This window comes from Protopterus annectens, chromosome 11.part0 (genome assembly GCF_019279795.1).
Source record: "Protopterus annectens isolate FY-2018-M chromosome 11.part0, PAN1.0, whole genome shotgun sequence".
Taxonomy (NCBI): Eukaryota; Metazoa; Chordata; order Ceratodontiformes; family Protopteridae; genus Protopterus; species Protopterus annectens.
Window position 1 is genome coordinate 1,163,336,790 of NC_056745.1, and position 14,593 is coordinate 1,163,351,382.

At 37.2% G+C, this 14,593-nt stretch overlaps 1 protein-coding gene across 1 annotated transcript in view; it reads left to right on the forward strand.

The window, feature by feature from the left end:
- ORC5 (origin recognition complex subunit 5) overlaps window positions 1-14,593 on the forward strand; it is a 2,154,202-nt gene that overhangs the window by 21,909 nt on the left and 2,117,700 nt on the right. Inside the window, exon 3 of the mRNA XM_044087287.1 lies at window positions 13,292-13,384. Coding sequence (XP_043943222.1) covers window positions 13,292-13,384 — 93 coding nt within the window. The remainder of the gene's footprint in view (window positions 1-13,291; window positions 13,385-14,593) is intronic.

Consider the following 14,593-nt stretch of genomic DNA (forward strand, 5'->3'; position numbering starts at 1 on the left):
AGTGTAGACTACGTATACACGTAGTACAATCTTTGAGTGACTAGAAAGCACAAAAAATGTGATGTGTTCTTGAATACATATCTCGTACACTTAGTGTAGATTTTATTGAATCTGGCCCTCTGTTTTCTTGTAGTAACTAAAATATGGCTGATTGTAAACCTTGTACCCATGGTAGATTTTGACACTGTCTTCCCTGCCTGTAATTAATATCTCCTCTCCCCCACTGTCCTCTTGGGTGCACTATCTCTGATTGTAGGGTTGTCACTTTCTAATGATACAGATTCTGGTCTGACATAGGTTTGAATCGACTGACCGACCAGTCTCTCTGATCTCCTCAGGTTCTGAAAATCCTAGAATGCTTCAGCATGTAAGTAATTATCTGATTGATGTATAATTATCCAATAGGAATGCTTGCTTTATTTTTATATATTTGCTGGTATTTTGAGCTGTTTTATTTTTTATTTTGAAGCAGTCTCCTTAGGGGGACGAAAGTGCTCAATAAAACTTTATCCATTGCTGGATTTCCTTGTAGCATTATTTCATATTGGTTACCGATTCTATTTAAGTATTGTTTTTCATCAAATTTAATGGAGTGCTTACCAAATCCTTAGGCCCACAATGAATAAATATAGCAGTATATTGTACCTTTCCTGAAAGTAATTTCAGTAGGAACTCTGGAATATCTAGAAGTGTTAAACCCTCCCCACTACAGTAGCCTTGGGCAGGCTATCATACCGCTAGCTTTCTTTTGTCTCCAGGTGTGTGAAACAAGGGTCAGACACGCCAAAACCTTTCCCTCAGATTCTACCTCTACTGTAGTGCATGCAAAAAAGAGACACAAGACCCACCACTTCGTAGGGCAATAGTTCCCGACTGTGTTTTCACCTGAGTTGATGGCTGTAGTTAGATGCATTATTCAGGATGTTGGTTATTGGGTGCATACCTGGGTTGTGAGTAACATGGGTGCTCCCACCCCTGTTCAACCATCTAAAGCTCCTGATTTTGAAAGGGATTTGGAATCTAAGGTTTTGCAAGTGTCTGTGTCTGATCAGTCCATTTCATCTGAGGATGCACAGGTTCAGAAACTGAAACGGATGTTTTATTTTTCCAAATGCTGGCTAGATTTGGGAGCAGTTATCGGCTGCCCTGAAATCATCATGGTATATGATCTTTTGGGGGATTAGGCCCTGGGTGTGGTGACCTACGCTTTGTAGGTTCTAGAGTTGGAGGATGTTTTTAATAAAGCTTGATGTTCTCTTCTACTAAATGTGTCTGTTCCTTAAAAGAAAATGTTTAAGAAATTCAGGGTGTGCTTGGCCATCCCTGACCTCCAAGCCCCATTGTTTGTGGACCTTATTTCTGTGTCCCCTGTGACCTTTTCCTATAAAAAGACTATTCATCAAACCCAGTCCCTCAAGATAAACTAGACAAGTGGCTAAACTCTTCGGGAAAGCAGCTGGTGCGGTCCAGCATAGTAGCTTTTAAGGTGTTTAATAATCAGTGTTTTATGTGTAAGCTTGTATTGAAGTGAAAGTATAGTTTAGATGAATTCACTGTATCATTACCTGTGGTGCAGAATGTATGAAAGAGGTTATTTCCAATGTTTCTCAAGTGTCTAAACATGCTTTGAAGAGTGCCTTGCAGGAAGCAACACTGTTTCTAAAATGCAGTGACATTGGTTGTCCATAGGGAGGTATGCTTGGCTATAAAGTCTAAACTTTTCTGAGTTAATAAATGAGGTTTTGAATCCTCTGCTTGATGCTGATTGTGTGTTTGGTACAGCAGCGAATCAGATCCTTGCAAGATGATTTTCAAAATTTAAATTACTGTTTACTTTTATTCCCGGAACTTTATTCATATCATAAGGATATGACAAGTTATTTCCAAAATGCATAATACAAGTCGTCTTTAGTTGCCCATATAAACAATTCATCCATATGCCCTTGTACTGTACTTTGATCCTTGACTAAAGTAATGATTGACTCTGTCCTGGATTCGTCAACATATTTACTGACCAATGACCTATTTACAGATGAAAAAGGTGTCCTAAGAAATCCAAATAGCACTGGCCCCAACACGGATCCTTGGGGCACATCAAAATAATTTTAGATTTAGACATGGTGTGTCATAATTTTATCCTGCTAGATCTATAACTCAACCAGTTCTTTACCCACCGTATTACATAGTGATTCAATTCATATTCTGTCATTAGTGTAATTATTTTGTGTGTGGGATCAGATGTTTAGCCATGTCCAAATAAGTGACATCCACTGGTAACCCGTTGTCTAATGCATCCCATAGTGGTTGATGGACAATAAGTTTGTCATACAGTTCTCCCCTGAGTAAAGCCATGCTGAGTTATATCTGTCCCTGCACCTGTGGTACACAGAATGTACTTTGAAGGAACTTTCTTAAAACATTTCCCCAGTATAAATGCTAAACTGACAGGCCTGTAGTTCTCAATAACAGATAAATCCCCACACTTAGGGATAGGTATGACTATTGTTTCCTTCCATTTGTTTATTTTAGTTCCAGATCAAAGTTACTTTTCTTAATAATGAAGTAAAAACGAGACACTGATGATTCTCCATCTGGTATAGGAAATGATTCGATAGTTATTGGGGAAGACAAAAATATCTTCAGAAGTTATAGATGGTCATTTTAAGAATAGGGTTGAAGTAAAAGAAAAAGACATGGTTAAGAAGTAATGAGAATTATTTAGAGGGGTTGACAAAGGTTAAGTAATAATGCAGAAGTGAAAGCTCCCAGAACAAGAGGAGTCACAATTTCAGAGTGCTAAACAGAAAATAAGGGAGTATCTGGATAATATGCATGAGTTTACAGATATTATTGTTAAGCAACTGTTTTTTTTTTTTTTTGATAACTCCAGAGCACAAAAACTTTTAGCATAACAACTTGGGCAACAGAAGGTAGAAAGTGTTGCTGCCAAACTTAGGGAGCCTGTGACAAGGAAAATAAGATCTTGTAGGGGTTTTGGAGATATTTTGGAAATGTTATGGACATTTTGTATAAAGCAGAGAGTGGGAAATCAAGAACGAGCACACATGGAAATATTTATGGAAGACTTAATTATGTTAAGATTAGAGGTAGACTAGGCTGAACAATTATGAGGAGATGAGAAAAACAGTAACATACAATCTGCAAGGAAGTCTCTAGGAATAGATGGTATTCCTATGGAAGTTTGTAAGATAGGAACAAAGAAAATTATAAAGATCTGGAAGGCTTTGTTAAACAGTATTTTTAAAAGGAGGACAGTAACAGCATCTTGGAAGAAAGCTATGGTGGTTGTGATACCTAAAGATGTTAAAGACATATCAGACCTAACTTCATATAGGCCAGTTTCAGTTTTAAACCATGATTATAAAGTGTTTGTCTATAATGGAATAAAAGAATGGTAAAGGTGTTGCCAAAATTGATAGACATGGGTCATTGTGGGTTTGTGGAGGGGAGGTAAACATTTGACAACATTAATAGAACAGTGGTGATCCAGAGGGAAGTAGAGTCTAAGAAAATACCAGTGTTGGTGGTGGTGGGTCTTGGTACAAAGAAAGCGTTCAACAGAGTAAGCTAGGATTTTGAGTAGGGCAATGGAAACATTTGCATTCCCTGATACATTAATAAGGTTAATTGGAAAGATAATAAGGTTAATTAGGAGGATACACGAGGGCTCGGATGCAAAAATTAAAGCAGGAGGGGTCCTTTCTGGCAAGTTGCATCTGAACAGAGGGACCATGCAGGAGTGTCCTTTTCCCCCTCCTTGTTGTTTGCTTTATATTTATCATCATTGGTAAAGAAAATAAGGTGTGGTAATGAAGAAAAGTTGGATTTATTTGCAGACAAAGTTATTGCTGTACCTGATAAAACCAGAAAAGGACATCTCAGTGTTATGGAACATCTTGCTACACTTTCAAGTCTTTTCAGGATATAGCTGAAAACTATGCAGTGAAAATGTTTGTCCCTTCAGTTTTATATGCAGGTTGGACAAATTTTTATCAACAAGAGAAGTTGTGAATAGTAATTAATTAATAAAGATTTGAAGTATTTTATCTGGGAGAGGAAGAGGGCAAGAGTCCAGTGGGAAAAGTTAATCCTTCCTATAGAACAAGGAGGTTTTGTACTACCTGGTTTGAAGGGATATTTTAGAGCTACATGGTTACGGATCTTGCATGTAACATAAGCAGAAAGCTGTTAATTCATAGTGGAAAGGGACGATGATGAAGCAGGGGGAAATTTAAGAAATAAGGAGAGAGTGGGATTTCAGATGCATATCCTTAACGAGAATAACAGCCACACAGAATATTATATTCGTAAAATAGCAGAAAGTGTTCTAAGAACTAGGCCAACACAAGAATGGAGAAAGGACATTTGCTGATGGGAGTGACTGCAGTTGGGGATACAGAGAATAGGCAATAGGGGGCTGGAGTTTATTGGAAAAAACTGTTAAAGGAACCCAGGTATTGGGAGCAAATGTTTAGAGAGGGAACGGTAATAGAATGGGAAGAAGCAAAGAAGACATTTAGACTGTAGGCTAGAGTAGTGGTTTTCAACCGTTTTACACTTGGTGACCGGTGAAAATGGGAGAATTATTTTGGGGACCGCTAAGGCAGAAATAAAACCTATTATTTTTAAGGAACCAACTAAAACAATTTAGTGAGTGTTGTATGCCAAAGAATATGAACTCTGAAACCTATTTATGAGGAATAGACCAAAAATATGGACATTTGAGAGCTATGTTACCTACCTACCTGTTGCACACAACCTACCATAGCTCTTGACCAAAAAAAGGCAAATCCCAACAGAATTGGGGACAATTCTAGAAATATTCGGGGACACTTTTTTTTTTTAGTATTAACTTGAAACACTGACAAAATAACAGAACATGAGTGAATATGCATTTTTCTAATGTAAAAGAACTCTGTAACTCTAATTATTGTCATTATTTATTAAGTGTAATTCATCACCTTTTCTCCAAAAGTCAATACTTTTAGGTGGGGTTAAGGGGGACAGAGCTAACGTTTCAGTCAAAATCAGGGGTGTCCCTGAAAATCCAAGACAGTTAAAAAGTACACACATGCACCGTACCTTTGTAGCACAAAAAAAAATCTGGGCAAAGACGAAAATAATGTCGAGACAAAGCACCAAACATAGGGACAAACTAAATATTGCTCTCACAAACGTATAAAGTTGCTATAATAAAAGGTATTGTGAATTTTCTGAAGTATATGAAGTCTGAAATTCTAATACATTTATTCATTTAGTGAATTCTGTTCTCACGGATTTGCCACAATAAACCCCCAAAAAATTTTATGAGGAGCAGACTATAACCGTACACGCACCTACCTACCTCTAACTTGTCTATTCATGTATGGCATTTCGTATGTATTCTTGCATTCAAATTCTGCATGAGACAGGACTTCAAGGGCATTCTTCTTAAAGAACGTCACCCTTAAAAAATTGTTTTGTTTAAATTAAAAAAGATAAAACAGAATAGGTGGACCTTAGAGAGTACCAAACAGTCTGAATATCAGAAAGCAGACACAATCAGTGGTGAATCCACGCCAAAACAAGGAAATCTCCAACTTGTTTAAAAAGATTTATTGAAGCGCTTTTCGTTTGCCTTCCTAGGCAAACTTCCTCAGAAAATAATAATGTTACATTACACTTGCTTTAAGTATCATGACATCACAAATAAATTATTCAATTACAACTTATTACATTAATTGCAATGAAAGAATTGCAATGAAAAATTTAAAAGGGTAATAGCTTATGACTAGTTGCCTATACAAATACATTTAAAAAGCATTGATAATCATGTAAATATTCCTATTAACTTAATAAACATACTAAAAAATGTGACAAAATGATTATGTGCACACTACTTTAAAATTAGAAAAACAAATAAAGGTAGATGTAAACTTTAAAACTTATTTTAATTTAAAGAGGCTATAACTATGCCATAAATTCTTAGTACTTTCACACATATAAAAAGGTGCAAAAGATTGGTGCAAAAAATTTGTGTGTCCCATGAAAACTCAGAAACACACAAATACTATTTTTAACACCTAAAAGGTATAAAGTTTGGTGTCTAATGTGAGTATATGACACAAAACAGACCCAATAATGGGTTTAAACAAGGAACTGAAAGGGTACTAAAATGGTAACTAAATGAATGGATACACGCATAGTGTATATAGTGTTAGTATCATCTTATTTACGTGTGTTATGTTAGCACCATAGTCATCTCCTTAAACTCAACATACGAAGAACACAAGAAATAGAACAGGTTTCATTCAACCCGGGACTGTGATATGCTTCCAGTTTAATCTGCCAATACAATTCCCTTTCTAGTAATCTAAGATGTGTTGGTCCACCTCTACTGTCGTGTGCAACCTGTTCAATACCTATGAATTTGAAACTGTGTGTAGGATGTTCCTGGATGTGTTTGGCCAAGGCATTAGGCATTAAATTAAAAAAGAAGTATACCAGCCAGTGGGCCCTAGTCTTTCACAGACCGGAAGGAAATTTCTGCCGGACCGGCGGTTGAAAAACACTGGGTTAGAGAACTGCCTTACTTATCAGGGATTGATATCTGAGAATAGGCAAAGAGAAAGGGGTAAGGGAGATTCTAATTTTTAATTGAATGTAGAACAGAAGCTGCTGTTAAAAGGGATACTTAGTAGGACATGTAAAATACTGCACAATAACTCTCGGAATCTATCACTGGATGTTAGGAAAAAATAGGAGGGGAACTTGGATAAGCAGTTAACAAGGAAACAAAGGGAGGGCATACATTTGTTCCCAGATATGCAACAAAGTCTAGAAGATTTAGGATTTTTTTCTTGGAAGTGCTTACATGGGTATTTTTATACTTGGAACAGACTCCAAATACTTTTTCCTCAGGCATATGGCAAATTTTGAAGGTGTGATGGTGAAGAAAGTTAACTGGCAGCATAGCATTTTGGGAGTGTAATGAGTGAAGTCTTTAAAAATTCTGTACAGAGTACCCTGTCATAAATATTGGGTAAGCAAATGGGTGTAACTAAGAAAATTTATTTTTTGAGCTTGATACAGTATCTGAATTGCCTGACAGTAAAGTTTAGTTCTGATTGCTGACAAAAAAAAAAACAATAGAAATCAAAGTTTAAAGCAACTGTGTTTGAAGTACTGAATATTGTAACGGAGAAGAAAAGGACTGAAAGGTGGTATATCGAGAAAAGGGTAGGAGCAAATTACATAGAAAAACTGGAAATTGTGGGAATGATGCATGCAGCATAATCTTTTGGAGAAGGAGTACGTTTTAAGGGAAGGCAGGAATGAATTGATTTTTATATAATGTTGAATTGATTCAAAGAAGCTTTATTGTCATTTAGGAAACACAAGTGCTACCTAAATGAAATTCCGAGTGTCAACTCTTTTACAGGAGAAAACACACAAAAAGACAGACATGTTAGGTGTTGAATAAACAATAACTACAGTACAAAACTAAATATCTAAGTCGCTGATGCTCAGTCTTGCACACCATCTATTACACTAGACAACACTGACTACTAGATAACGCATGAAAAGAAAACTACACTGTACACAGAGGTGAGATTGGGTGATATTGCACAGAAGGAAGTGACTGGAATTGCACTTGAATGAGAATATATTAATTTTAGTATGCAATAAATAAAATTACTGTATGGGGAAAAGAAAGAATGAGAGTATATACAAAAGAATATATGTGATCTGTTATGTTTGCAACTGGGAATTTGATAATATGGTTTGTTTTCTTTTATATAAATGTATGTTTGACAATGTCTGAAGTAGTAGTTCAATAATCTGGTTAGAAACAACAAAAAAGTTACTTTGCTTAATGCAGACTACTAGGCAAGATTAGATCAGTTCATTTTAACCAGCAGTGAGTTCTGTGTATTATGTTAACAATGTGCTGTGGAAGACACTATGACACAAATTTTAATGGCTAAATAGCTTTACTGCTGTACAAAAGTACATAGTTTGGGTATTGCACCTTTGTGTCTGTGTTCTGAGGGGCTGACAGTTCCAACCAGACTTCTGATGGGTCTTCCCATCTTACAGCTAAGTCTACTACAGGGTCTCATGATGTCTATTTCATTTGCAAGTTAGGTTATTCTCCTATGCATTCCCAAGACAATTTGTTATTTTTTTTTTATTTATGTGACATTTGCTTACCATGAAAATCCAACTGGGATAATATCCTATTTTCAGCAGAGGCCAAGGCAGAAAAGCTCCACATTGATGTAATATGGTTACAGTTATTACAAAGCTTAGTTGTTAGTTATATGTTCAGTCATACACCTTACATGAATGTGAGGACACTGTTTATTTGCTGCTGGACCATAGGCAGGAGCAGCAGGAGCAGCATATTCAATAGTTCGGATCATCCTTTTGGGAGGTGGATGCACTGGTGATCTCCAATGTACTTGTGCAGTCTTCCTCTGGAAGTTTGGACTCAGAAGCTGTCTGGTTGGGGTGTTCCAGAGATTGACTTATTCTCCACTGTGGTGAATACTGGTCTCTCCCTCTTCTGTTAATTCATCAAGGCAAGGGCGAGCTAGCAGTCTGTGAATTCTCTTTTTCTCTCCTGTCTCTCTCTGGTGTGAATGGTTACTATATACGCATGTTTTTTCTGACTTTATATTCGTCATCTAGTGGCCTTATTTCAAAGGGTAGAAACATTAAAACTGATTTTCATTATCTTGTGGATTATCAGTGGCTTTTGTGAACCTGAATAAAGTGCGGTTTGGGTGCGCTGTTTCCAGCTTTTTTCTTTTTTATTGATTTTCATTATCCCTTGATGGCCGAGAAGGGCATGATTTCTGACTCTCAAGACCCTAGCAGTGCAAGAAACTCTTGCAGTCCAAGCCAGGCATGCCCTGCATTAATGAGGCAACATATGGCTTCACCTCAGGGCCTAGATGTTGAGATGGACTCATCTGTTCCACCATCATTGGGGTCTAGGGCCTCAAAGGTGATAGAGGATGCTAGAAAGCCTTCACTTATGCCTCCAGCTGAAAATGTTTATCAGTTTGAATGGAATGACTCTGTGTATTTGCTCTAGTTAATTAGCTTGAAGATGGTGTTGACATATTTCAGACACCTGTGTAATTTGGGCTTAAGTTATCTAAGGTACTAGTTGAACTTTGTTTGCCTTTGTAGTCCTAACTTTATCCCTTTCCGCTGTGGAGCTGAATGGTTATTTCTGCACATCTTGACCTTGTGGAGGGCAAGACTGTGGACCAGCAGTTCCTTAAGACTGCTGAATCTCTGTCTTGTTCTAAAGATTGCCTCCCCTTCTTGGAGCTTGTGATATAAGGTTTAGAGGTTTGCTGATTCACTGTTTTGAGCTTGCTAGCTCAGTGCCATTAATGTTAACGTCTTGGAAAACATTTCTTGGTGGCTGTTAGCTTTGTTCATGATTCAAAACTACTGGACTTCGTGTGTAGGGGAACTATGTAGTATAGTGATGAATAAGGGTTTGGCATGTCAAAAGTTCTTGGCACAAAATAATTCGGTGCATTTCACATGAGCAGTGAATGCAAAAGCAGTTTCTTTGGTAACTCTGGTGTTGATCGCCAATGTCACCCAAAACGTGGTTTGTGTCACCTTTGCCACACGTGTCATAGTTTAGCCATTATTGATTGTAGTATTTCAGAAGGACAGGGTTTCCTTTAAAAAAGCCTTCAGAAAGAAATATAAATCTGTAGTTTTCCTGAACCAGTCCTTCAGCTTTGAATGCCTTTTTTTCGGTTGCAGCTCAGGTGCTGCCTGAACAAGTTATGGGATCAGTTTTTAATCTCCTTTGCTTCACATAGGAAAAAGTTTATATTTGCTAAGCAAACACTTTCCAGGTGAAGTGCCTGGTACATCATATATATTTTTTTGTCATCCAGTAATCACTATTTGGCAAATGCTGTGGTGAAAATTCACTCCACCAGAAGAGGGGCTGTCTCTGTTTATGGCTACTGGGAGCCCTTTCCTTGAACATGCACTTGCAGTTCAGATGCTACCTGAACCAGTGTGGAAGTTTAGAATGATGGACAAGTATTAATCTCCTTTGCAACAGGGAAGCAAACTCTTTCCAGGTGCATTGCCCACTACATTGCTTTCTCATCATTAAGTAATTTGGCCAATGCTGCTGTCAAAGCTCACTCCATCAGAGGAGTGGCTGCCTCACTTTCTTGCCTCAAGAATATCCTTATTACAGCTATTGGTTCTGAAGCCTTTTGTTTTTTTACCAGACCATTTAGTTCACCTCATGACTTTGGGTGATGGACTACTTATGTGGAATCTGTGCTCCAGGACCCAACTTAGTAAGCTCTGCCTGGGATTTAACCCAGTCAAGGAACCACCATTGAGGGTTCTTGATGTCACATATAGCAAGGATGAATGGGACAGAAATTTCTTACCAGTAGATGAAGTTTTTTCAGCTACCTGCAGCTGTTGTAGCTTCCTGTAAGGTTGGGCAGATGTTTATTGTTGTACTACCAGTGTAGTAATATAATATCAAATCTGTGATGGAAATAATTTTTGGGAAGGAGCTCGTAACAGGAATGAAAGCAAACCGGTATTGTATGGGAAGATATATTTATGTAGCTGGTGTTGAATGTGAAATTTTACAGAAAAAGTACCATATTCTGTTTGGTAGAGACAGTATATCAATTATGGAATGTCCTTTTGAGAGGTCAGTTGGTACAGTAACAATGTTTCTGTTATTTTGTATTGGCTGTAACATTTGTATTATACAGGCCAGTGGCCAGACGACTATGTCTGTAACTCGACACTGGGAAGACTTTTCTTGTTTACCCTTTTTGTCCTGTGTCTGTTATCATCTTAATTGGTATTGACAGTAGTGGCAAATGATAGGGTTCTTCCATAATTCACAGACATAATTGTGTAGCTTCAATTTTGAAAAAGTTTGTAATCCGAATATTTTTGAAGCATCTTCAGGAAATGTTTATAGAGTGATTTACACCAGAGACTCTGTTGGTAAAACATGTCTTTACTGTTGATAGAGTAAGTATTTTGGTTTTGTAATTTTACCCACGTGCCTTCCTTTTTCACACATTGCTAACTTTGTTTGTGGAGAACCTCATCTGAGAGGGAGAACATCTTGAAAGTCTGATTTCCAGTATTAATCCTTTTAGGACAGTTCAGTTATTGAAGCATTGTAACTGTGTGATATTAACCATTATGTCTCATCAGAATCAGACGAGCACCTTGATTCACACTTTTTGCCGCTGTTGAAATCATTTTTGCATCCTTTGTACCAGAAGTATTTGTGGTGAGAGCTCACCATAAGTCATTGCCATGCAAATTTTAAATCACAGGATTTCCCATCCTGACAGTGCTTTAACATATTAACTCTGGTGGAGCCATTTTATTATTGAGAAATCTTGCATTCTGAATCCCCTTAGCTGTATTTGGTAAAGCTGGAGAAATTAGAAGTTGATAGCTGGTAGGCCCCTTAGCTGGTATTTTTCTTTTCTCGCAACACAAAGCAAAGCAGCCCTGCAGGAAGACATACCCTATAAAATGTGCGTTCAGACTTTCTCATAACCACAACTTTAAGGGTATACATGGCCGTTATGTCTGTACTTTGGAGACATTTGGAGATAGCTTATAGAAGTCAGTGTTTATCACTTCAGGTAATGAATCTTTGCTGAACAGACCCAAGGAAGTTTACTACTGTGGGTCTTAAAGGTGATTAAAATGAAGTAAGTGGTGGTATGATTTAAAAGCTTAGTGAATCAGCTGCATGGAATGCAGTTCCCTGATTTTTGTGAAATGGGCTGTTGTGCTGTTAGCACAGAATAGCCCTTTCTGTGTATGATTGCTGTGTTGGAGAATAGCCTCTCTCCTAAGCTGAAATGACCTGTAATTTGGCTGTTGCAGAAAATGTGTGGCATGAGGTGCTTGCTTTCCACATAAAACAAGGCATTGAGATGTGGGCAAATGGTAGCTGATTCATTTGGTTGGTGTAGATGCCAAACAGTGGGATAACTGAAGAGTTCTGTACAGTGTTTACTCGAGTCGGCAGAAAAAGGATGTAGAGCGAAACCTGTAGTCACTCAGTAATTTTATGTATTGTGTAACACCACATTGTGAACAGAGTTTTTTTATACAGATCTACATGCATGTATATGTATTGTGTGTAATTTTGAAAAATGTCATTTTGCTATGTCTTGAGTCCTGGTATAAAGCATGTGAATGTAAAGTTCTGTTGGTGTTCCTGGTATTTTTGAACTCTACTTCTTGGTTTGTCAAGGTTTTGGGTTTTATTTTATTACATCTGTTATAGAGGAAGTTTTTTGCGGATGTGCTTGCTTATTTTCTTTTATAGTAATGTTTTGACAGTCTTGATAGTGACCTCTTGTTACCTCTTATACATACTGCAACTGTTCTATATTATGATATTTGAAATGGCTAAGTACAGAACAGTTACAGTATGTATAAGGGGTAACACATGCAAGAAAATGACAAAATCTTTCAAAAGCATGTACATGTATGCATACAGACCCTGGTTGTCCCCGATTTATGTCTGCATTTGTCCCTCATTCTTGAGGTAAGACATTGAGAGCTATAATTTCCTCATTTATGCATGGCTTGTTTGATAAGGTCAGAAAACAATGGAGTGAAGACATTTTCTACTGTGGGTACGTTAAGGATTGTTTTTGTAAGGACCCCTCCCGGAAACATTTCTTGTAGCTGAAAATATCATTGCACCATAAAAGACTATATTTACAATACCTCAGACTAAATTTGAGTATTGGCATATTTCCATCATAATTGCATTAGCAGAATAGTTTAGGATACTGTAGAAATCGAAGAACAATTTGCACGAAAAGCCACTGTTCTAAAGAAGTTGGATTTGCTTAACCTTAATGACTTGCTGATGTATTTCAATAATTGCCCAGTGTCTACTTTGACAGCATTTTGGGAATGCGATCATAGAGAAAAACTGAGTGAGGGGTGAAACGAAATACCAAAACGGCAATAATATTTTTTTTCTAAATCATTTGGAACCTTAACATTAGAAGTGTGAAAGGAAGTAAGTGAATTGGAAAACAAAACTGCATGGAAAGTACAGCAATACATTTTAAAGGTTTTGCTATGTTTTAATGTGTCAGAAAATATGGAAATGGTTCAGTTTAGTTGGATGACTTCTACATACTTGGTGAATTTTATGCTTACAGTGCTTATTAATAGTTTTTTATGAATTAAAAACTTTCTGATTTTTTTTTTGTAGCCTCATCAGTATAGTTACCCCTCTATCTTTATATATGGGTATACCACAACAGGCAAGACATATGTGATGCAAACTGTTCTGGCAGAATTAGAGGTAAGTGTTGTATGAATACTGATATGGTTGGAAGTGGGGTATTTATTTAGAATGCTTAGCAAATTTGGACTTTTAAGATGGATGCACACTGATTAGCAGCTTAACTTCATATCGGTCAGTAATTTTTTTTTTTTTTTTAAAACAGACAAGACCCAGGAACTCTGTCACTTTTAGTAGATTCAGTTTTTGGCTAGTAGGTATACTACCTGGATGCTGCCAAAGAAGAAACTAAGAAATCTGGAAAGAAATTTAACTAGAAAAGGGGAAGAGAAAACACTGGAAAGAATCATGCAGCTGTTTAGCAAAAAACAATTCAAGTTCCAGCTTTGGTGCAAGACATGGCATCCAATAATCTAGAGGAAAAAATAAGTCAGATGTGCTCAGATCTGATTAAAATAATTGAAATGTTGAAGTATAACAATTCAAATAAAAGTTTGGAAAATGAAAGAAGCTTTGAACAGTTACTCAGATGAGATGAATAAAGAAAAGGCTGGCTGAGTATGATACTGTTCAAGAAGACATGTTTCAAGAAATGGTAAAATTAGAAGACGGCGTATAAGTGGAATTTCTGAGATTTTATGCTGTACCAGAGAAGTCTACAGCAGGGGCTCTTAAAATGCAAGCACGCACAATGTATATGTTCCAAATCTGGCCATGAGAAAGTATACATGACCTGTATTAGTAAATATGCAAACCTACCAGCAGAAAGAGCTGATCCTGATAAAACTTTGGCAAAAGGGCAAAATACTAAAAATTGGAGACAGTAGATTGTTTGGAAAGTGATTATTCACTGCACACCAGGCAAAAGGGAAACAAATTTATTCTAGCAGTCAGGGAATGCCAAATGCGCGAGATTCAAGTTACTGCATCCAGCTGTCTTCAGAATATTTTTCCTTTGAATCCAGTCATATTTTTGATGCAAACTGGGTCAAGGATGAAATACAAACGTTTGTTCGGCAAAAAGTGAGCTATCAAGCAGAAGAGGACTCTACTTCTCTTCTGATATAAAGTGCACAGAGACACCTTGCCAGTGAAGCCTTTTCCACTGTTCCAAAGAAAATGCTTGAGAGGCAGAGAAATGAACAGGAGTTGACTAGAAGAATCGCGAGTACCTTGGAACTGAACTAGAATCTGGAGTTGGGAGATGGAGACGAACAGAAAAAAGACCATCAGCATGGAAATTAATTAGTGACCAAGTATGAAACTACA